This window comes from Rattus norvegicus, chromosome 15 (genome assembly GCF_021556685.1).
Source record: "Rattus norvegicus strain SHRSP/BbbUtx chromosome 15, alternate assembly SHRSP_T2T, whole genome shotgun sequence".
Taxonomy (NCBI): Eukaryota; Metazoa; Chordata; class Mammalia; order Rodentia; family Muridae; genus Rattus; species Rattus norvegicus.
In genome coordinates this window covers 31394118-31418588 of record NC_141548.1, presented here as the reverse complement: position 1 = coordinate 31418588, position 24471 = coordinate 31394118, and the positions used below count along the sequence as shown (strand labels likewise).

Below are 24471 nucleotides of genomic sequence, written 5' to 3'. Positions count from 1 at the left end.
ATGCAAAGCAGCACATTACCAGACTGCTCTGGGAAACTGTCCTAACTTCCTGAATCAGAACCTCCCCGGGAGCCCCGCTGTGGCAGGCGACTCTCAGGCCTGCTCAGGCCTTGCGCCTGGCGCCAGAGGACTCGGACTGAACTGCTAAGCGAACATGAAAGATGCAGCTGCTTTTGAAAATTTACATTTTATTTATTTATTGTGTATATGCATATCTGCACATGCGTATGCGCCAGGGTGCACCTACGAAGGTCAGGGGGCAACTTGTGGGATTGGTTCTCTGTTTTCACCAGAGTTCACCTGGGGAACAGACTTTGGTTGTCGGGCTTGGCAGTGAGTACCTTGATAACCAAGATAATCCACTGAGTCACCCCGCCTGCCTTCTGGTTGCTGAGAAATCTAGGGGATGTACAAACCTTGTGCTTGCTTCCTCAGAGATGCCAGAGCCTCAGGGATTAAAGTGCTGACTGAATTCTAGGAAGGACACTGGGAGGGGTTTGACTCAGTGACCCATGGTCACTCTGTTTGCATCTTCTTCACCTGTGACACGTGAGTCAGTGAAAAGCTTCCATGACCTGGAACAACACCTGGGGGGAATCCAAAAAGAAGAGTCAGTAAAAAGTTAAAGATGTCTCTCGGGCTTGCTTACGGTGTCTGTGGATGTCTGTCAGCAGCTTCTCTCCATCTTTCTCAGAGTGGTACTTGCTTCAGGTTAGACAGTGAAAGATAGCACTCGGCTGGATTCGCTAGAACTGGGGCGTGAGGCTCACTGGGTAATAGTGCTTGCTGCCCTGGCACAGGATCAGAGCTTGGGTCCCAGCACTCTGGTCGGTGACCCTGCCCCTTCTGCCAAGGTCACATTTATATTCTTTGATTGCAGTGAGAGGAAAAGTTTCAGTACAAGATACTGAGACCTGCCTAAAGATTTTCATTCTTTTCCTTTACTTTCTAACTAACGTAATAACCAGTGCCACTGAGCACCACCAGCTCTCTGCCTGCATTGCAGGAAGGCTGGTCCCTGGGCTTAAAAGGAGGTCTTCCTTGTTACTTATGAAATGTGGCCCATTTCTTAGAAGGGACACAAAGATGCCAGCCTCTTAATTGTGTCCTTACCTTAGGGAGAAGTACTACATAACACTGTTGTAATTTTTTTTTTTTTCTTCTCTTCTGTGTAGCCCTGGATGTCCTGGACCTGCCTCTGTGCTCTGTAGACCAGGATGGCCTTGAATTTGGAGATCTACCTCTCCCTTTACCACCACTGCCCTACAGGACTCTATTCTCTCTCTCTCTGTCTCTCTCTCTCTCCGTCTGTCTCTTTGTCTCTGTCTCTGTGTGTCTCTGTGTCTGTGTCTGTGTCTGTGTCTGTGTCTGTGTCTGTGTCTGTGTCTGTGTCTGTGTCTGTGTCTGTGTCTGTGTCTGTGTCTGTCTCTCTCTCTCAAATTTGAGACAGAGTCTTACTATGTCCCTTGGCTTGCCTGGAACTCAATACTGTGTAGACCAGCCTGGCCTCAAAACCAGGGGTTCACCAGTCTCTGCCTCCCCAGTGATGGGATTAAAGGCCCACCCACATCTCCACACACAACAAGGTCTGCTACTGTCATGTAAACCGTCTCCCAACAGTGCAGGGAAATCTGGGCTGGAGAGATGGCTCTGCAGTAAGGGCCCCCTGCGGCTCTCAGCTCTCTACTGGGTTGGATTCACAATCCCTACAAGGAGTGATGCACATCCACCTGTAACTCAGGCCTCCGGCCTTCTCAGGCCCCTGCACCGGTGCGGTCGGTGTACATGCAAACAAGCAGGCTAGAGCAGATGCAGGGCCAGAGAGAAGTTCTGGACTTGTGGCACGTGACACACATTATCAGATTAGAAAAAGAAACAGTTTGCTTCCCTAATAAAGATCACAAAGCATGTCAAAAGCGGGAAAGGAAAGGCGTTCCTTGAGCATCCCTTGCTGGGATTCATTTCATTCTGCTAGATATTGCACCTCTATGAGTGAAGAAAAGCATATCATGGAAAAACGCAGCCACGTATTAAGGCAGAAGTAGAGTAAACGATGAGAGGAGCGTATGTTATTCAAGCACAGTGTACGTAGTCACTGCTCTCGTCTCATGAGATTATTGACGCTTATCTAAGGCATCATTAACATTTAACTTGTGAAGGCTTCAGGATTAATCTCTACAGGATAAGGACTTACAGTTTGTTGGTGAGACTTTAGACTGTTTGAAGTAAACCTGGGCACTGACCAGAGCAGGCTAAAGGTATTGTTATTTTCGGATTAAAAATTATATATATATATATACATATGCATGTATGTATCATGTGCACAGGTGATCTTGCAGGGATCAGAAAATTGTGTATGGTCCCCTAGAATTGGAGTTATGGCTAGTTAGGTGTGGGACACTGTGTGGGTGATGGGAGGCAGACATGGGTCCTCTGTAAGAGCAGCAACTGATCAGTTCCCCAACCTCCAATCTTTTCTTTTTAGAACAACCTGAGCTGGGCATTTCCGTTTTGTTCTAGAGCAGATTCTGGGCCCTTGAGTCAGCATCCTCCTCAGGGACTCGTGTCTGCTGGGTTTGACCTGTCCTGGAGTACCTCTTCCGGTTACAGGAGTGTCATTTTCCCAGAAGCTGCTTTTTTTTTTCCCTCTGGAGTTAAAAAAGCAGGGATAGAGTAGCAGCTGGGTCAAGGTTAAAGGTCATTTTAGGCAATCCTCCCATGGACTTGGCTCAGTGTTGGGTGGAGACTGAATTACCCAGGGGTAGAAGGGCAGGTGTCTTTGTCTGCAGGCTATTTACATCCATCCCTATTCTATCCTACACTCCTTTCTCTCACTCTGCAGCACGGGGTTAGGCTTCGCTTCAGAAGCTGTACATTTGGCTGAGTTCTGGGGACTATGGTCAGCTGTATCTGTTAGGGGTGGGGACAAAGAGCCTAGTCAGCATTGAGGCTTGCCTCACTCATTTCCTGTTCCCAGGGCCGGGCTCTCTGGAAGAAGCTGGGAGCTGTGCAAGGTGAGAGCCGGCTCTCTTCAGCCAGGTCTCTGTGTTCCCATGTCTTGGTACGGGACTTTGCATTCAAATCGACCCTCCCTCCGCCATGTTCAGTACAGAGAGTAGACCAGGACATGATGGTGGGTCTGTGGCTGAAAATAAGTAGAGTAGCGGGGAACATAGGAAGGAACAGAAGTGACCCCAGCAGTAGGGATCAGAATATCAACAACCTCTACATCAGCATTCTCAACCTGGGAGTTGTGACCTCACCATCCGTGTGTGTGTGTGTGTGTGTGTGTGTGTGTGTGTGTGTGTAATGATCTTTTCGCAGGGGTCACATATCAGATGTCCTGTATAACATATATTTACAGTACGATTCATAACTAGCAGAATTAAAGTCGTGAAGTAGCAACAAAATAATTTTACAGCTGGGAAGGGTCACCATAACATGAGGCCCTCATTCAAGGGCCGCAGCATTAGGAAGGTTGAGAACCGCTGCTCTGCATTCTCAAGGCCAGGGTTGCTCTAGGGAAAGGCATGAGTCAGCTTTCTCTTGTCTGTGCTCATGACTGGGAACAGAACCGAGACAAGAGCCCTGTGACATAGAGCCACAAACTCCGAGAAGCAGAAGTATTCCTCTGTGTCTGTTCCAGTCCCATGTTGTGACCTGTGGTTACCCTGCTAGGCTCGACCACCCTGCTCCATAGTAGGTCACTCAAAGAGACAGAGGAGGAGTAGAGGCAGAGGGAGATGAACTCAGTATGGCTGCGCTGGGAAGGGAAGCAAACAAGTAAAGAGGTTCAGGAGATCTTACTATGAGGTTTAGGTTTAAATAGAAGGTCAGAGATATGCACAGCTAAGCAGCCCCGGTAAGCGTGGTCTCACCTACCCTGCTCCTGTTGCCTTAGTTCTAGTGCCTTTTGCAAAGTGGTCTGAGAAGACGCCAAGCTGTGTGATGTCTCTCTGACTCACACCGTTCTCCCCCAGCGGGCACCAGACTTCAGCCTTTTCCTTCTCCCGGCATGAGACTCCTAGGGAAATTCCAAGTTCTTAGGGAGCACTGTTCAGTGGTCTGCTAGCCAAAAGTGGGGAGGGGCATAAGTTCCACCTTAGAATGTCTTCATTCCTGCCAGGGGCTCTTATTCTAGGGGATCCCACTCTCCTGAGCATAGTGTGGCAACAGTACATCTGTGCTTGGTGTTTCTAATAAAACCTGTTGGCGCTGCGTTTAGAAGTCCAGGCAGAGCCTAAAGGTGAAGAGTCACCATTGCAGGATGAGGGGAAGACAGGTTTCTTGGCATTTGAATAGCTCAGGATGGAGGTCCAGTGGATAGTAAGGGATGGACGACTGGCTGGGGAAGAGCACTGTCTGGCAGGCTTGTGGAGGGCAAGATAAAGGCTCTTTATTTTGTGGAATTACTGAGGAGATAGTACACTAGTGACGTTAATGATTAGCTTAGCACTGGGGTGGCCTGGAGCGATGGGTGCATGTTTGCTCAGTCTTCTGATAAAGTTTGGTTGTTTACTGTTATGTCTATTGGGCGCAAATACATATACTTGAGTAGAGCCAGAAATCTCCTCAGAAGGGGTTGGGGATTTAGCTCAGTGGTAGAGCGCTTGCCTAGCAAGCGCAAGGCCCTGGGTTCGGTCCCCAGCTCCGAAAAAAAGAAAAAAGAAAAAAAAAAAGCTTCCTTGCTGAGTACTTGGGGGAAATCGATGTGTTCCAAGTGCAGGGAGATTATCTCAAAAAGGTAGGGCAGACAAGCTGACAAGATGGCTTAGCCAGTAAAGGTTCCTGCCACCACGCCGGAGTTTGACCCCTGAGCCCCATGGCTGAAGGAGAGAATGGACACCTACAAGTTGTCTTCTGACCTCCATATGTGTGCCGTGCCGTGCATGCTTACATGGGAATAACTAAAATAAAAGATAAGGGGGGGAAGTGATGGAGGAAGACACCTGGCATTGGCTTCCACGTGTGCCTGTAGGGGTGAGCACACATTCCTCATGTGTGTGCGGTCACACACACAGACACAGACAGGTTAGAAGGAAGACTGGAAGAGAAGATGGTTCTTTCTCCCTGCTTCTTAGCGGAGTGGCCTCTGGGCCACAGTGACGAAGAGGCCAGGACCTAATGATTGTAGGAGGTCTGTGGACCCTGAGGGTGTTGTCAGGACTCAGTCTTAGTAAGGTTGCTTTCTCTCCTGAGATGAGGTCTCTATAGCCCAGGCGGAGAGAGAAAGCAGTAGACTAAACTTGGCCAGCAGACTGGACTCAGGCAGAACTATCTGAAGAGAGGGGAGGGTAGCGGGGATAGAGAACAGAGAGAACAAAAGCAAGAGCAGAGCAGGATGGGGTTGGGGGAGGGGTGGAGGGGAGCAGAGTGAGAATAGCAGGGTTAGAAGGAGAGTGATACCTGGGGGAGAGAAGCCTGTGAATCGGAGGGAATTTAGGGTAGGGTAAGGACAAGAAGAGCTAGATGCTAGCATGGACTTTGACAGGTGCCTATGATACTGAGGGAGCCTAGAGGCCAGCATGCACATATGCTAACAGGTACCACCGGTATCCTCTGCTAGCGATGAGGGAAAAGACTCCTTTTGGTAGAGGGGAGCTGGCTTTGCAGGGTCCTCAGGAGTGCTGGTTTTTATCTAACCTCTGCTGGCTTTTATTTAACCTCCAGAAATCCTCCTCTAGTCTAGGTTGAGCCCATTTCTGAATATCTGGATCGTGTTTTGAGGTTTGGGGAACTGGAGACTCCTTTGAATCTAACACTTGGCCATCCCGCCCCAGTCTTCTGAGTGAGAGCCTGAGCCACTGCCCTTGAGCTTGGAGTGGCTTCTTTTGTTTTGTTTTGCTTTTTGCTTTTTAAAAAATTGTGTTGACGCCCCAAGTCCATCAAGACCTACATTGGACTTGCCTCACTGGCAAGGCCAGCTTTAGCATGGAATTTTTTTTTTTTTTTTTTTTCGGAGCTGGGGACCGAACCCAGGGCCTTGCGCTTGCTAGGCAAGCGCTCTACCACTGAGCTAAATCCCCAACTCCGGCAAGGCCAGCTTTGCTCTGAGAGCCACTGTAGGGAGACTCGACAGCCAGGTACTCTGTGGGGCGTTCCAGTCGCTGGGCTAGAAGAAGCCGAGCATTGATTCTCTGTGGCATGGGGGCGGGCGCAGGCTGGGGGGTTATACAGGTGCCTGCCTGCTGAAGAGCCTGCATGGTGGGTCTCAGGGTTGTTGCCTCTGCCTTTCTTCCCTCTGTATCCCCGAGCTGCCAGTCAGCCTCACAGCATGCTAGGCTTCCCTTCTCAAATTTCTTCCCAAGTAATTGGTTGTAACTTTTGAATTAATGGATTTTCCTGAGATCACTATTTCTTGGGTGAAAGGATTTGAACCTAGGGCTGCATTCATTTGAACACACCCTCGGCTACTCCTCAGACTTTGACGAAAGATATGGACTCTTTTTCGAGGAATGTCTATGTCCATAGCCACAGCACTTGGCAAGTGACCGTCACGCCCTGCTGCGAACACTTGCTCTGAGGTTGGTCTGTGAACTGCCCCTGAGTTCATGCAGCAGAGGGATTGTCTCTAGCTGGAAGGACTTGAGGAATGTTTGTGGATCTTACTGTTCCATTACAGGCAGGACAAGCGCCCTGCCCTCTTTCTACGGAAACCTGTTTTAGCTGTAAGAGGTTTACAAAGCACAAAACAAATAGTGGGGCTGGTGGGCAGGGGGCAGGAAGTTCGGTCTCTATTCTAATCCTTGGACGCACGTACTGACCTTGCTGGCTTAGACACTGGATAAATTACAGCAGACTTGTCAAGGTTATTAACGACAGCACAGAGTTGGGACCTGTGTGTGTGTGTGTGTGTGTGTGTGTGTGTGTGTGTGTGTGTGTGATAGGAAGGAAAGAATGCTTTTAAAAAGTGAAAGACCAGAATACACCACTAATCTGTACAAGTCCCAGGTGCCTCCCACTTCTGTGACCAGGGATTCTGCCACCTTGTTCTAAGTTTTAAGGTACTAGGGCTTGGGAATGTGGCCGTGTAAACACAGCTGTTCATCAAGTGCCTTGCAGTGATGAAACCGAGGACAATCGGGGGCAAACTGGCACAGCCCAGACACATAGCTGACTCCACCTGATGGGCTCATCTGGATGAGTGGTGCTGGGAAGGTCACTCGGGAGTCTAGGGCCCTCGAGGTGCAGAGGGTAGGTTACGGTCAGTGTTGTTTTTCTTTCAGGTCTCTTAACCTTCATTAACTGTGCCTATGTCAAGTGGGGAACCCTGGTCCAAGATATTTTCACCTACGCTAAAGTGTTGGCGCTGATTGCGGTCATCATTGCGGGAATTGTTAGACTTGGCCAGGGTAAGAAAACAAATAGCAACTAACGTTCACTAAACTTTCCCCTTTTCCTTTTTCTTTGGAGTGTCGGGGGATCAAATCCAGAGGTCTGGGCCATGCTAGGCAAGCAGGAAATCTCAGATCTATGCCTTCGCCAGGAGTCTCTAACTGACCTGATTGTCCAGATACCATATTTGGTAGGCACTAGTATCCCTTTTATGTAAGTGAGGGAACAGGCCATGGAATTACCTTTCTTAGGCCAGGCAGAGTGGTGCATACCTATAATCCCAGTGCTTGTGAGGTGGCACTAAGAGGCTCAGGAGTTAAAGATCATCTCAGCTACACAGAGACCTCGAGGCCAGCCGGGGACGCAGAAGCTGCGTGTGGTGGCTTATGCTGTAATACCAGCACTTGGAAGTGGAGTTGGGTACATCTTTGAGTTTGAGGCCATCTTGGTCTACATATCGAGCTCCAGACCAGCCAGGGCTATACAGTGAGACGCTATTTTAAAGCAAAGCAACAACGCCCCCACGTGGAGACTGACCTTGGCAGGGGGGCTGATGGCTGTGCCCTGGGATTGGCTTTCAGTTTGCTGGGCCCAGTGCTATTTATTGCTCTGCTGCTTCTGCCCTGGGAAGTGAGCAGTCAGAAATGCACTCCTTGACATCCTATCTGGTTTCCAGGTCTGAAGCCTTCCCAACATCTCCTCTGTTGACCCTCATCTCTTCTCTTCCCTTCCCGAGTTATCCCTGACTAGTGTTAGACAGTAGGTAGGGCTCTGGCAGCCTGGAGTGTAGAGCGGAATGTCACCTCAGTTTCTAGCCCTGTTGGGCTGTGTGCTAGTTTCGTATATTTTTGGTTGTGAACCCAGCCTTTAACGGCGGAGCCATCTCCACTCCTCTGTGCTAGTTTCTTATCCTGTCACAACCACATGCATGGTTCCCTACACCTTGGCCCTCTGTAGATGTCTTTCTTCTGTCCCCAGTCCCCACCCATGGCACCCTCACAGCCTTTTCTCCTTTACAGGATCAGCTGAAGTAGGAGTGGGCCACTAACTCTTTTTTTCTGTTGTCCTCACCTTCCAGGAGCCACAACTAACTTTGAGGACTCCTTTGAGGGCTCATCGTTTGCAATGGGTGACATTGCCCTGGCACTATACTCAGCTTTGTTCTCCTACTCTGGCTGGGACACCCTTAACTATGTCACTGAAGAGATCAGAAATCCCGAGAGGTAGGCGTTTCCCCACCGCTGCCCATCCACACCAGGGCTAGCCACCATTTCCTGAGCTTCGCCATGCCAGGTGTCACGCCTCATCAACTCTGGGATTCATTTCACCAGCCAGAGTTTTAGCAGATTTAAGACCTAGAGCTATAACTCGTCCATGGTTGCAGTAACTATGTTAAGATGTGCACTTTCTTGCATGCGCGTTATAAATCCTTCTAGAGAAGTTTGCACGTGCACTCATTTCTACCTGAAATAAAGCAGGTTACACTTTGTGCTTAAATATGCCTTCAGACACCCGAGGTCCTTGCCAGCCACTTAGGAGGTGAAGCAAGAGGATTGCTTTTACCTCCGGCTTTGTGAACTAATCTGAGATAACCTCATAAAGCCTTTTCTGTCTTCAGGCCTTCACTCACCCTGATCCCCACACAGATAATTTTGGGTCACAGAACTAACTTCTATGGAACGCTTCTTCCATTTCCCTTCCGGGCCCTTTTCTCTTTGTCCTGATTCATGACCATAGTGTGGAACCGTTCCAGCCATTCACCGGACCGCCTCACCTGTGTTGCTCTGAACTGCCTTGTAGCAGACGAAGAGCTTTGTAGCCGTGAACTTGCTGTTCCATTTTCTTCCTTCATTTTGTTTAGAGACGAGCTCTGGTCGTGTAGCCCTGGCTGGTCTGGAACTTACTATGTAGACCATACTGGCCTCAAAATCTCAGAGATCCAGTTCTCTTTGCCTCCCAAGTGCTGGGATTTAAAGGCATGCACCATCAAACTTGGCCATACCTTGTTTTTCTTTATTAAAACGCTTCATCCCCCACCCCCCTTTCTGTGATAGTATCTCACTATGTATGCAGTCCATTTTGGCTTTGAATCTGTAACCTTCCTGACGGTGCCCAGATTGCCTGGTGCGTGCGTGCGTGTGTGTGTGTGTGTGTGTGTGTGTGTGTGTGTGTGTGCCTAAGTGCATGGCTGTGCATTAGACAGCTGTGAGCCACTAATGTGTATGCTAGGAACAGAACCTGGGTCTTGTGTTTGTAACAGCTGAACCGTTTCTCCAGCTCCCATCTTTTTTGTTTTGGAGACCGATTCCTTCTCTGGTTTGGAGCTTGCTAATTAGGCTGGGCTGGCTGGCGGTGGAACCCTAGGGTCCTTCTGTTTCTGCCTCTCTAATTCTGGGATTACAAGTGCACACCATCCTCACAATGCATCAATCATTTACACGTGGGCTCTGAGGTTAGACCCAGGCCCTCCTTGCCTCTTCATGGACTGAGCCATTTCCCTAGCCCTTGCCTGCTTCTGTAATAAAACGTTAAGGGGGTGGAATTATAGGATCTCCATGGCCTTTTCTGGCTCCTCAATATCATGATCCTAGAAACTAAGATTTGCCAGGAAATAGTTACCCTAAATTATGACAGTTGTCACCCCAGTTAGCTTTTGACTTTGAAAACCGAGAAGCTTTTCTGGTCTATAGCTGCTGGCACTGTGACAGAGGAGCAGGGGTACGAGAAGTGAATGGAGACTGGGTAGTAGTGCTTCCACCTACTGGCGGGAAGTGGAATGACAGCGGATAATTTGCAACCCTGCCTCTTGGTAAATAAAGGCTTGCTGAGGCAGGGGCATCACAAGTTCAAAGCCAAGTACAGAGTGAATTCAAGGCCTCTCAGAGCAACTTACTGAGACCCTGTCAACATTATCAGAGGAGTTTGGGCAGGGCTTATGGTAGAGCATTTGTTAGCATGCTCAAGGCTTTAGAGTGATGGTTCTCAACCTTCTGATGTTACATCCCTTTAATACAGTTCCTTGTGTTGTGGTGTCCCCTAACCACAGTTATTTTCATTGTTACTTCATAACTGTAATTCTGCTATAATTATGAATTGTAATATAAGTATCTGGTATATAGGATATCTAATATGCAACCCAAAGGGGTCAAGACTCACACAGGTTGAACCACTGCAAATGTGTCCTTGATCCTAGATCTAATTGCTACTACTGGAAAAACAGACAGACCCCATATTTGTTCCTCTCTTCCTTTGGCATATAGACAGTGATCTTTTTGCGCTTGAGAGACCTAAGGGGTCTTTGTGCCTTTTTCATGGCTGCCAGTTAAGAAGGCACCTGGAATCCTTTGAAATGACTTCCTTGTTTGGACGTACGCACTGTTCCTTCTACTGAAGAAGTGAGATTCCACAATCTGCCTCTCTAGTTTCTTCTATTTCTTACCTTGAAAACACAGTTTGCAGGGCTCGAGACAGAATCCTTCCCTGACCACTGGCCGTGGAGAGGAATCGAACCCACTACCTGTTATGCTGGAACACAATGTAGCTCTTGGTCAATCCCCCCTTCGCTGTTGTCTTCCCGTGATCCTGGAGCTTGGGCCGAGGACCCTCGGGCATTCTAGACAAACACTTTACACGAAGCTCTGTCCTCAGCCCATTATTTACTTATTTTTTATTTTAAGAATAGTTTTATAATTTTTGTGTGGGTGGGTTTTTTTTTTCTGCATTTGTGTATTGCCCAGTGTCTCCGAGGCCAGAAGAGGGTTTCAAGTCTTCTGGAACTGGAGTTACAGACCACCATGAGCTACCCCATGAGTGCTGGGAACTGAACCCAGGTCTTCTGCAAGAGCAACATGCTCTTAACACTGAGCCATCTCTAGCCTGTTCTTCCTTGAGATGGTTTCCCTGAAGTGTCCCCACAGGTCTTGAACTCGGGATCCGCGTACCGTAGCCTTCAGAGTAGCGGGGACCACATGCAACGCCACCTTCTCTGTGTAACTTCTGTAATGGGGCATTTCTCCCCTCAAGCTTTTTAGTTTTTAAGGGTTTAGAGCTTACGCCAATACAAGGCGACCTCAGAGGCAAAGGACCTGGGAACCACGGCTGTCTGCATCCCTAGAGAAGATGGCATGGCAGACCTAAGGACTACGAGGTGCGAGGGACTGACAGATCCTCTTCTTTCTGTTTGGCTGCAGGAACTTGCCCCTCTCCATTGGCATTTCCATGCCCATCGTCACCATCATCTACCTCTTGACCAATGTGGCCTATTACAGTGTGCTAGACATAAAGGACATCTTGGCCAGCGACGCGGTTGCTGTGGTAAAGGATTCTTGGTAGCAGGTTGAGGGTGTGTTGTGGGCTCCTGGATATATCCCAGTTGGTTCAGCCATGGGAAGGGATGAGACAGCCTGCTAAGAGCACAAGGCCTTCAAGAAGGTCCTGTTAACCTCCACCATGGAAGGGACTGGGTTCCTGAGGACTTTGGGCATACATCTGTGAGTGCTTTTATCCCTTTTAGGATCTGCTAATGACTTCTGCTTTTTCCTAGACCTTTGCAGATCAGATTTTTGGAATATTCAACTGGACAATTCCATTAGCAGTTGCATTATCCTGCTTTGGTGGCCTCAATGCTTCCATTGTGGCTGCTTCTAGGTATGACGGTCACTTCTTGCTGACAGGGTGGCTAGCAGGCATAGCTTTGGCAGAGACAGTTGAAATTCTCGGACCAGGATTCCAGCTGCCAGTATTCCCTGTCCCTTCTTTGTTCCCATTAGCCTCCCCCAGTTCTAAGCTCCACAGTGAACTCCCTTCTGTTATTCAGATCCTTTGAAGGGATAGCAGAGAGGGAGAAGGATGTGGCAGGTGACCCAGGCTGCCCTAAGTGCCCCACGGTTTTGTCAGCCTCTCTTATTTTACCTCAACAGGCTTTTATTTGTGGGCTCGAGAGAAGGCCACCTCCCGGATGCCATCTGTATGATTCATGTTGAACGGTTCACACCAGTGCCTTCTCTACTCTTCAATGTGAGTGGTCTCAGGGATGAGGCTGAAAGCCAGACCGTGTGTGTGTGTGTGTGTGTGTGTGTGTGTGTGTGTGTGTGTGTGTGTGTGTGTGTCTAGTCTAGGTTCCTGAAAGCCATAAAGAAGGTTCTGGCCTGTAAACTACTGATGCACTGTGCTATCCTCGGATGGAGCTTCTAAGACTCAAACTTCTGTGAGAAGTGCCAACTGCATGTGGTCCGAGAGGAGTGAGACACAGGCTACATTGTAATGAGTAGCAGCCATGATGGTGCGTGATGCATTCTTAAGAGTAAACATTTGTTGAAGGAGGGCATTTTTTTTTCTTTTTTCTTTTTTTCGGAGCTGGGGACTGAACCCAGGGCCTTGCGCTCGCTAGGCAAGCGCTCTACCGCTGAGCTAAATCCCCAATCCCGAAGGAGGGCATTTTTAAGGTGGAGTGTGAAGTTAGAGTTGTAGAAATGGGCTTTGGGTAAGTCAGACAGCATCACAGAGTCCTGCGACAAAGCTTGGTGGAGCTGTGCCATAGGAGAAGTAGAAGTGTTAGCTGGAGATACTGCAGGCTTCTGCCTAAGACACTTAAAGTCTTAGAGTTAACTTGGCAAGGGTTTGACGAACGCACTAAAAATCTAGTTGAGAGGCAAGTGTCTTCTTCGTGTTTTGAGACAGGGTTTCTCTGTGTAGCCCTGGCTGTCCTGGAGCTTGCTCTGTCAGAATCAGGCTAGCCTCGAACTCACAGAGATCTACCTGCCTCTGCCTCCAGAGTGCTGGGGTTAAAGGCGTGCGCCACCAACACCCAGCTGAAAGAGAGGGGATATAGTACCAAAAATGCTACAGGGTGGGAGCAGCAGGCCGACTTGCAGCCTGAAGCTGTGGCCTGGGAGGGGTGGAGTGGGAGGACAGCCTGAGAGGAGCTGACTTTGGATTTGCACCGACAGGGTATCTTGGCACTGGTCTACTTGTGTGTGGAGGACATCTTCCAGCTCATTAACTACTACAGCTTCAGCTACTGGTTCTTTGTGGGACTTTCTATTGTGGGTCAGCTTTACCTACGCTGGAAGGAACCTGACCGGCCCCGCCCTCTCAAGGTAATCCAGCCTCCATTTAGTATAGCTAGTGCTGCCAGGCAGGGATCGAACAGGAAGTTATCCTTTCCCTAGGTTGGGCAGAGTAGAACATATCTGCGATTAAAACACTAGGGGTTGGGGCTGAAGGCTCAGCAGTTAAGAGCACTGACTGCTCTTCAGAGGTCCCGAATTCCTAGCAACTACATGGAGGCTCACAACCATCTGTAATGGGATTGATGGCCTCTTCCGGTGTATCTGAAGACAGTGACAGTGTACTCTCACATACATAAAAATAAATAAAAAACACCCCCAAACCCAAAACCCAACACCAAGAGAACTGGCTCAGCAGTTAAGAGCACTGCTTGCGGGACTGGGGATTTAGCTCAGTGGTAGAGCGCTTACCTAGGAAGCGCAAGGCCCTGGGTTCGGTCCCCAGCTCTGAAAAAAAGAACCAAAAAAAAAAAAAAAAAAAAAAAAAAAAAAAAAAGAGCACTGCTTGCTCTTCCATGGGACCTGGGTTCAGTTCCCAGAATGTATAGGGCAGCTCACACCGGCTATGAATCCAGTTCCAGGGTTCTGACACCTTCACACATGCAGTCAAAATGCTAATGAACATAAAAAATGACCCCAGATATATATATCCATCCCAAGGGTTGGGCTGGAGAAATGGCTCAGTGGTTAAGAGTACTTGATTTTACAGAGAACCTGGCTTTGATTCTCAGCACCCACATGGTGGCTCACAACCGTCTAACTCCAGTTCCAAGGAATCCAATACCCTCTGGCTTCTCTTGCAGCAAAACATGTGTTAAAAAAACACACCCCAAAATGCCACTCTGAAACAACACAGAGGGCCAGGAAGCCGTGCATGGTAGCACATGCCCGTCACCCCAACCCTTGGCAGGGAAGGCATGATGACCAATTGTAAATGGCCAGGCTGGGCTATATGAGACCCTGCTTTTTTGTATGGTTTTTTCTTTTAGTAAAAAAAAAAAAAGAAAAATCAACAACTTGCCCCAAACAAACCCCAACAAGGACTGAGGCTACAGCTCAGTGGTGGAATTCTTGTCTGGCATACACAAGGCCTTGGGCTGGATCTTCAGAACTGTCTCATCCCAATGCCATAAAATAAGCAGCCCCCCACCCCATCCCCCACCAAAACCAGTAAAGAGACTAGGGCTCGGTGGCAGCTGCATGCAGACAATGGGAAGGCCGTGAGTGCTATTCCAATGAGTTCTGTCTCTAAGCCCTTCAGTGCTTTTACCTTAGAGATGAAGATTGTTTTGGTTGTCAGCACTTCCCAGTTAGCTGGGTGTAGGGGCCGATCAGTTGATGCCCACAATCCCAGCACTCAGGCTGAGTGAGGCTAGCTCGGGCTACAAAGTGAGACAACCTTGAAACAAGCAGCAAACAAACCCACGCCGAGCTAACCGTTTCCTGTGTCCTCAGCTCAGCCTGTTCTTCCCCATCGTCTTCTGCCTCTGTACCATCTTCCTGGTGGCTGTCCCGCTTTATAGCGATACCATCAACTCCCTCATCGGCATCGGCATCGCGCTCTCGGGCCTGCCCTTCTATTTCCTCATCATCAGAGTGCCCGAGCACAAACGACCTCTGTGCCTTCGCAGGATCGTAGGTAAGCTTGGCAGCTCCAATGGGTCAGCCACCTGAATAGACTGGCTTTTGTCCTTTTCTGCAGACCTCACCACAGCTAGTTCCTACCATTAACCACATGGCTTAACTGAACCAACCAGTCCTTTTGGCGCAGTCCCCTGTGGAGCCCTGAACTCAGCCCCTGGAACCTGTACCCAGCTTTAATTCGGGTTTCTCTTTGTAGCGTCTACCACACGGTACCTCCAGATCATCTGTATGTCAGTTGCTGCAGAAATGGACTTGGAAGATGGAGAGTTGCCCAAACAAGGTCCCAAGTCTAAATAGAGCGTGGAATTCTGAGATGCGGGCAAACTCGGCGTTTCTCATCTCCCATTGGCCAGAACCTCTGGAGGCCCCACCCAGAGCCCAGGCTTGGCAGCTTCAACTCGGAACTTGCTTTTGAGGGATGAAGAGTAATTTATTTGTTTTGCTACGTGTTGTTTCGGACTTTATAAGTGGATAATGCAGACTGTGGCGGAAGCAGGCCATTTCTGAGGCTTGGTTCTGGCAGCACCCGGGGTGCCTACCCACTCCTCTCTTCCTTTACCAGGGCCAACAATGCTCCAAATTTGTCTCCTTTAGAGGGACACAAAACTGTCACAGATGCAAAACAATAAAAAGATTATGTTCCTAAGGTCTGAGTGGTTCTATTCTGCTTAGTGGCCCTGGGATATTTACGCAGTTCAAACAGACATGGAAACTAAATGAATCAACTTTTCCCTCCGAAGCCAGCTGCCAAAGGCAATAAAACCAATTTCTACAACGAAATTGTTGGACTAAAATGTCATGAATGTAAAAGGCTAGTGCATAAACACTTCAGTTTTTTCTTAAAGTGCGTTGCATGTGCAGAGGCCAGAGCAGGGCATCAGGTGTCCTGCTCTGTCCACCTTTATACCCTGAGACAGGATCTCATACTGACCCTGGGGCTAGGCTGATGGCCAGCAAGCCTGGTGGTCCTCCTGTCTCCTCAGCCCACAGCACTAGGGTCACAGGGTAAGAACAGGACCATGCTCAGCTTTTCACATGAGTGCTGAGGACTTGAACTCTTATCTGATCCTTTTCTCTAGACCCCCTTCATTCTTCTAAACCATCATTAAGAATTTCAGCATATCTGCTTCTTAAAGAAATTGCACAAGTAATCATGAGGGTCAAGAAACATGGTCAGGGATGGAGAAGTAGGATCAATCCCCAGCACCACAAAAGCGACTGTCATGCAGTCTTGCCTGTCACACCTCTAGAATGCATTTGCGGACGGAGATGCAGTGTGTGAGGTAGAGGTCTGAGTTTTGAAGTCCAGGATAAAATACGAAGATCTTTCCCAAGAGCAGGGGCTAGCGTGGGAGCTCATTTCCCACCCTGTAGTGTTCAACAACTCCCCTTCCATATTTAACAAACATCCAGAAGCCCAGATAAGACAGAGGTTTACTAACTCTATCCAGGTGGCTCTCCAGGGCCCTTTTAACACACACAAGTAAGAGTCTATAGTGGAAACTATGTTTAAAATGAACACTTCCAAATGCTGCAGTGCCCAGGGCTGGGGCGAGGACAGCATCACCTCTGTTCCGAGGAGTCTGTGCAGAGGCAGGGCTCTCGTCCCGGTGAGCACAGAACGCATCAGCCGAGTGTGTCCTGCCACGGCTTCTTTGTGTTTGCTTTGACGCTGTTGGTGCTGCTGTTGGGGGTGTTGGGGGAGCGACTTGGATCATGCTGTAGCAGAGGGTTGTGGGTAAAAGTCTGTCGTAAGGGTCCTGGGAGAAAAGAGAAAAAGATCTCAGTAAATAAGGAGAAGGAGAAATGGAAGGCAGGATTTGGCCTGAACCATCTCCTTACCTCTGGCAGCTAGGTCCAAGTGTTTCTGCATCCGCTCCTCCCGCTCTCGGAGCCGATGTGCAATTTCAGCATTCTTCCAGCCTGTGCGAGAAGAAAATAAGTTCCTCTCTCATGTTCAGGCTACTTTCTCCCTTGAGGAAAGTCTCAAGTTCATAGCCCACTATGTAGCCTAGGTTGGGTAGGCGGTGCAATCCTGCTTCAGCCTCAGGCTTGCTGGGAGGACAGGTACTTGCCGACATGTTGTCCAACCCCCCTTACCTTTTTTGTTTCTTTCTTTTTTTTTTCCCCCCCGGAGCTGGGGACCGAACCCAGTGCTCTACCACTGAGCTAAATCCCCAAACCCTCCCACCCCCCTTACCTTTTTTGAAGCTCTTCAAGAAGCCTTCCCTGGGAGGTAACTTGCTAGGGTCATGCACAACTCGCTGGGGGATCTTGAGTGCTGTGCGCACAGCTGGAAACCGGAGGCAGGCTACTTGGCACAGGGAGAACACGTTGGAGGACAGCCAGTACATGAACACCGCCTGGGTGGGTGAGGGGAAGCAAGGTGCTCAGAGCTGCGTTCCCGGTCAGCTTGTCAGAAGCACTCAACTGAAGGACCCGAGGTAGCTACAGAGCCATTGCCTACCGAGGGGAAGTGGATAGTCACGGGCAAGACTGCTAGAGGCATCACCCTGATGACGTTCCTCATGAGCTGGAGGTCAGAGCTCTGCATACCTGTCTCAGCGCCTAGCTGCCAAGAAGGGGACGAGGGAAAGAAGAGTCAATCCCAAGCCGTGACCCTGTCCACTTCTCCAGGGAATGGAGGACGGAAGACACACATTCTTCATACTACTCCATCCCCACTCCCTGTTTATGGGCAGGCTTAGCACTCGGCCAGTCCCAGCTTACCTCAAGGACACCCCACATTGTGGCAGTGACTACCAGTGGCAAGACGTAGATGGGATCAGATACCGTGAGATCTTGAAACCACCAGAGCCCACCTGTCTGGAGGCTGGGCACAGGCAGGTTGGCCATCTCTCTCAAGGCAATAAAGAAGGAGATGAAGATGGGGGCCTGTTACACAGGATAAACAGTCAGCACTCCTAACAGGAGCTATGTTTTCACAGCCCCGTTACTAAAAGCCATGCACAACACCATCACTTGCATTTCTGGGGATCTGGGGACATGGGAAACAGGAGACAACTCGATGGGTTCAGAGTTGATTCGCAGGGCACATTTCTGCTCACCTGAGTGAGAGGTAGGATGAGCGGCCTGAAGAATTTAATGTCATGCTTTTTCTGATAGTGGGTCATCTCTATGGTGGCCTTGTAAACTGTGACCGGAGGGAAATGGATCACTGGGTTAAGAGTGACATCTGTGAAGCCTAACATCCTATTCTTTCCAAGGAATGGAAAACCCCTGAGGTTTGTCAGAATTGCCCGACCTTGGCACCCCTTCTTTCCCCCGAGTGGGACGTCTCAAGCACAAACCTGCTTCTCTCCCACACCTACCCTGGGGCCAACTCACACTCAGCCTGGTCTCCTGACAACTTGGCCTCTCTGATTCGAGCGGAAAACTTCTGCATCTCCGGCATGTGGTTGTGGATCTTGGCTGCTTCTCGCTGGCCCTTCACAATGAGAGGGAAAACAAGGCAGCGGGCAAAGACGGTACCTGGAAAATACAGCATAGGCTTGGAGCGAAATGAAAAGTTGCCTGCAGCTAGAAGGCTCACCCAAGGGGCCCAGAAATAAGGACAGGGTACACCTGGCTCTTTAAGGCTCAGAATAAAAGTTCAGCTTAGGTTCTCTGAGCCGATGAGGATCTTGTTCGTTTCCCTGAAACAACCATTGCCACTACCAAGCAAACATTCTTTAGTACTTCAACAGCCTCTTGACTTTTCTGTCACTAGAAACTTAACTTTCTAAAGATTTGTCTGTCTGTCTGTCTATGTATCTATGTGTGTATGTATCTATCTAACAGATATGTGAAGGTGTTGGATCCCCTGGAACTGGAGTTCCAGACAGTTGACATATGAGTGCTGGGAATTGAACCTGGGTCCTCTGGAAGAGTAACCAGTGCTAACCCCTGAGCCACCTCTCCAGCCCCATCAACTTTTAAGTTGAGGATGAAAATATACAAACTGATTCCTCGAGAAAGGAAAAACATTCACCCAGAGCCTCCGCCATGCTCAGCCTCTCTACAGAACTGAGTCTCAGACTGAAGTATGAGTCCTTTCTCTGCAGTAGGGTCTTGGTGTGTACAAGCTGGCCTTGAACTCATGATTGTCCTTCCTTGGTCTCCCTAGTGCTATAAATACAGGTATGTGCCATCAGACCTGGCTTAGAACAAAGCAAAAAGTCAGTTTTGCAAGTCTGTGGGGTAGTAAGTTCTGGTGGTTTAACGCTTCCTTTTCCTTATACTCCTGGCCTTTCCAACGAATGATTAGCTTATGCTATCTGTCGACATCCAAGTGGGTCTGGGCTAAGAAACCAAGGACATAACTCAGAATACCTTCATCCAAGAATGGTGGAGTATCAGGTAACAAATATGGGCAGGTGTGGTCAGAAAAAACAAGAAATTAGGGAGAGACAACAGGGCAGGTTTTCATAAAATCCAAGGAAAGCCTTTAAGTTTTAACATGTCTAACGCATTAAGGTTAAGTATGAGAAAGTGGATTTAGTAATGCCACCACCAGCAGTTACAGTGAAGTGATTTCAGCAAAACCCCGATAGCTATGGGTCAAAGAGGAGAAAGAAGTAGGCCGCCTGCTGGATCCCACAAGTAACACACAGGCAAGCTTAACCTGTTTGTGTACTCAGTTTAAACAGGAAGTCACCGAAACCAACAGTGGTGGCACCAGCTTTCAAACTCAGCGCCAGAGAGGTCAAAAGTATCAAGAGTTTGAGAGCCTGGCCCACATAGTAAGACCTTACTTTAATAAAATCAAGGGAGTGGGCTGGAAAGATTGCTCAGTGGCTAAGAGTGATTGCTTTTGTGCAGAGGACCCGAGTGTGGTTCTCAGTACCCATGAGAGGTGGTTTATAACTGCCTGTAACCCCGGCTCCAAGGGATCTAATACCTTTTTGGCTTTCGCTGGCAAATGTACATAATCACAGGGAAATGCATGCACACGCATGTTCTCACATGCACACACAAAAAAAAATCTAAAAAACCAAGGGGCTTGGGAATTTGTCTTGGTGGCAGTACACTAGCAGTTCAAGGTCACTGGATTCAAGCATTGCATACATGTGGTACACAGGTATACATGCACAACTCATAATATATATATATATGTATATATATATATATATATATATGGAATTTAAAAAAAATTTCATTTAATGTGTATAAGTGTTTTGCCTGTCAGTCTGCATGCTCATAAAGACCAAAAAGGCATCCCCTGGAACTGGAGTAAGAAAGACAGTTGTGAGCCAGTGTGTGGGTGCTGGGAATAGAACCTTTTGCAAAAGGAGCTGTGCTTTTAACCACAGAGCCATCTTCAGCCTTGTCTCCCCATCCCCCCAAAAGTTTCTTTTGTTGGCTTGGAACTTGCTATGTAGACCAGGCTGGCCTCAAACTCAAAGATCCTCCAGTCTCTGCATCCCTTCCCCCAGACTGGGATTAATGGTGTACACCAGACCCAGCTCAACTGAAGGTTCTGAGACTTTTTAAAAGGCAGTTTCACGGGGTTGGAGATTTAGCTCAGTGGTAGAGCGCTTGCCTAGGAAGCGCAAGGCCCTGGGTTCGGTCCCCAGCTCCGAAAAATAGAACCAAAAAAAAAAAAAAAAAAAAAAAGGCAGTTTCACGTAGCCCAGGCATGGAAGTTTGAACGAGAATGGCCTCTGAAGGACCATATATCTGAATACTTAGTCATCAGATTTATTGGACATGGCGCTATTTGAGTGGGATTCAGAGGTGTGTGTGGCCTTGAAAGAGCAAGTGTGTCAGTTTTGAAACACTGGAGGTTGTTTGGAGGTTTCAAAAGGCCCACACTATAGACCCAATGACTTGTTTCTCTGCTGCCTATGGATCAGGACGTAGCTCTCGGCTGCTTCTCTAGCTCCATGCCTGCCTTCATGCTGCCTGCCATGCTCCCTGGATGATGGTGATGATGATGGACTTGAGACTGTAAATGAGTCCCTAGTTAGATGCTTTTCTTTATAGGAGTTGCTTTGGTCATGGCATCTCTTCATGGCCACAAAACAGTGACTAAGGTACGAGGCTAGCCTTGTACTCTCTATTTAAGTAAGGGTGACTGAACTCTGACCCTCTTCCCTCTACCTCCCAAGCACTGGGGGGGGCAGACAAATGCTTCAAAGTCTAGATGATTTTGTTTTTTGATATGGCCTGACCATGTAACCCAGGCTGGTTTTGTGCATGACAGGCAAGTGCTGAATCACTGAGTTACATTTTTACCCTTAAATGAGTTTTTATGATTTAAAAAAAAAAATGCTACCTGTCTAAGGAAGAAACAGGATTAAAAGTTTCAGCTTTTGTAAGAGCGATGAAAACAGCTTTCTAATTTGGGAGCATAAGTACCTGATCTAACCTTCTAGTCTGCTAAGTCAGGGTAGTTTCATTACTTTTAATATGGTTCCCGTACCCCAGCTCTCAGCTCACATTGGGATATCTGTGTGTTGTACACTGATGGCTGCACATATGATAAACGGCTAATACTCTCTAGGAACTAAAAGTCAAGTGTACCTTCCCTCTGAATCATCTGCTTCTCTGACCTCTACACTTCTACACCCATTTCCTTAATCCACTGACAGAGCTGCCATGGCTGAGGTTCTACCCCATTTCCTCCTCTCTTGCTCAGGATGTACTCTTACATGTGGCAATGGCCCCCCACCAAGGCAGGCCCAGGTCCACATGTATATATTCCAAGAGGTTCTGGATGAGTCCCACTGGGGTGTAAGAGCCAAGCCCCAGTTCTGCGAAGCTCTGTTCTGTTGCACACTGGACGACATCTGCAGGTCCTGCAGAAGCTACCTCTGGTACTGCAGCAGGGGCTGAGGCAGCAGGAACAACAGGAGGTACCTGGACCTGTGAGGAACCAGACCAAGTACCATGAGTGGGATGAACAAAAGGTGAGGATCCCTTACGCTCAACAGTCCCGGGCTCCATTTTCTTGCTTTTACTTCTTGTTCTTCAAGGATGGCCAATTGTGTCCACACAGTCCTGCTTTCAAAGGACATTAGCGTTTGCCTCTAGCATAAGAAGAATAACTTAAGAGAGCCTCTCACGGCTACCCTTCAGGCAGGGAACTTGCTTCCCACATCATGCCTCCCAGACTTCAGTCATTTGAGCATCATAGCCAGCACCCTTCCCATATTCCAAATCGCCTGCACTTGGAATCCTTTTGTGTTGTGCTGGGAACGGAACTCAGGGCTTCCCGAACTTCTGGCAAGAACACGGACCACTGGGCTAGCCCTCAGATGAAATTCTCTTTAATTCAACTTAGTTTTTTTTTTTTTTCTTTCTTTCTTTCTTTCTTTCTTTCTTTCTTTCTTTCTTTCTTTCTTTCTTTCTTTATTCTTAATAGTGGTGGGTGGGTGGGAAAGTTAGTTTTGGAGGCGGAATCTTGATTGCTCTGTAGTTCAGGTTGGGCCTTGAACACGCTAACCAAGCTCTGTTACTGAGTACTCCCCTGAGGCAGGGCTCAGGGGTGCAGAGGATCCATTTTCAGTTCCCTGCACCCTTGTAGGGCAGCACACAACCACCTTTAACTCCAGCCTCAGGGTCTCTAATGCCCTCTTCTGGTGCCCATGGGCACCCACGATCACATGCACAGTCTCACACACACACACACACACACACACACACACACACACACACACACAACACTATATGATAAATCTCTAAGAGAAAAATCCTACTCAGGCTTCTAAGAAACAGTATTCAAAGAATCACATATATCACAAATACACAAACCCACAATCACATTTTACATTATTAGCTTACAACTACTCCCTCTGGCAGTGTCTTGAATACAAAATTTAATTCATTTTCATTGTGTGCGAATGATGTGTGTAGGCATGTATGCCACAGCATGTGTGGAAGTCAGAGACCAACTTTGTCCAGCCAGTTCTTGCCTTCCTCATTAATTAATTAATCAATTAATTAATTAAATTTTGAGACAAGGTCACACTACACAGCTCTGACTTGCTATGTTGACCAGGCTGGTTTTCAACTCAGAGATCTGTCCACCTCTGCCTCCCGAGTGCTGGGATTACTGGGACTGTGTCACAACAGGCTCCACCTTTACTTCGGTTCCAGGACTGGCACTCAGGTTACCAGGGTTGCACAGCAAGAGCTTTTTGTACAGTAGGGTCATCTTGCCTGCCCTATAAATTTCTCGTGTACTTTTAAGCATTTCCCCACTGAGTCGGCTGAGAATTTCCTTCTATTCCAAACAGGCTAATATTGTGAGGAACTGCGTGGAGTGTGAAAAGAACTCTGCTATACATTCACTGTACTCAGCAAAACAAAAACAACACATAACAAAAGAAACGGGCCAAGAAGCTGTGCTCCTTTCTTCAGCGGGAACCTCTTACCTGGGCTTCTGCAAAGAGGGCAGCAGATGTACTGATGCAGCGAGGGGTTAGGACGGCGAGAAGAGCGTAGTGTGGCCGCCCACTACCCGAGCGGGCTGCGAGGAGCTTGGTTGCCAGCGGTTTCAGGGACCCTGCGACGCTGTGGAACTGACCGAGTGAAAGGATAAGGGAAGGCCTTAAGTCCCAGCCGACCCGCCTCTCCCGCCGGCAGCCTGCTGCAGCAGTCGGGGCACTGCAACTCTGCTCGCACTGACTTCAGGCCCCGAAGGCATGCACTGGAGCGTGCAGGGTGGAGCTCGGGCCCTGGTCTCCCGCATCCTGTTACGGAAGCCCGGGGATGGGGCCCAGAGGTCACGGCTCAGGGTCGAAAGCAGTTCCCAGACAGCTACAGAGAAACCGGGCCACCAACCCCGGGACGTAACCCGGTGGTGTCCTCACGCGACCCGAGGTCATGACACGCAGGTCCCAGTGGCCGGGTCAGCATCTGCTCGTGACCTCAGCTCAAGTGACAAGGGCAAGGCAGCATCCCTGCACCATGGACGGAACCTTACCGAACGCGGGGGCTGTAGGAGTCGCAGAAGCTGCCAGCGACGGCAAACTGAACCCATCGCCATCTTGCCGGGAAGAGAACTTACTCTCGCGCATGCGCACACAGAACTTTGAAGTTGCGGGAGAGGCCATTTTGGAAATGGGCAGGAAGTCAGACCTGTCGTCACAGATCGAGTAGGGAGAGAGAAGGAAGCGAGGGGTGGAAACTGAAGTTGTTAAAAAAAACATCAACTAGATTACGCAGATATTGAAGCTAAAAGACACGTTGGAGACCGCTGTTAAGTAGCAGTGTAAACATAGTATATTTCCCGTTTTCCCTTCCATTTGCCAACCTGTAATTGTTCCCTGATTTTTTTTGTGTTAGCCTTTACTCTTGAAATGGTTCCTCAAGTCTATAATCCCAGCATTTGGGAGGATTGCGGGGAGTTCGAATCTTGGTTACCTACTATGTATAAAGCCAGCCTGGACAGCAGAAAGAGACCCTGTCACAAGAAGAT

The 24471-nt window shown here is 48.6% G+C and overlaps 2 protein-coding genes across 20 annotated transcripts in view; one reads left to right on the top strand and one right to left on the bottom strand.

The window, feature by feature from the left end:
- Slc7a7 (solute carrier family 7 member 7) overlaps positions 1-15693 on the top strand; it is a 49141-nt gene extending 33448 nt beyond the window's left edge. For 18 of the 19 annotated variants that reach the window (XM_087586657.1, XM_087586662.1, XM_087586654.1 and 15 more), the window contains 8 exons: positions 7227-7352; positions 8414-8558; positions 11526-11649; positions 11879-11982; positions 12255-12351; positions 13284-13433; positions 14859-15042; positions 15244-15693. In XM_087586657.1, the coding sequence (XP_087442783.1) occupies positions 7227-7352; positions 8414-8558; positions 11526-11649; positions 11879-11982; positions 12255-12351; positions 13284-13433; positions 14859-15042; positions 15244-15344 (1031 nt within the window). In that variant the 3' untranslated portion in view covers positions 15345-15693. 19 annotated transcript variants of the gene reach the window in all.
- Positions 15694-16461: 768 nt separating this feature from the next.
- Oxa1l (OXA1L mitochondrial inner membrane insertase) lies at positions 16462-24056 on the bottom strand. Its single transcript, NM_001168583.1, is given in 10 exon segments — positions 16462-16807; positions 16890-16970; positions 17248-17410; positions 17515-17619; positions 17778-17942; positions 18116-18201; positions 18396-18539; positions 21701-21914; positions 23426-23572; positions 23977-24056. Coding segments are annotated over 10 exon segments (1302 nt in total). The 5' UTR covers positions 24040-24056; the 3' UTR covers positions 16462-16673.
- Between the last annotated feature and the right edge of the window lie 415 nt (positions 24057-24471).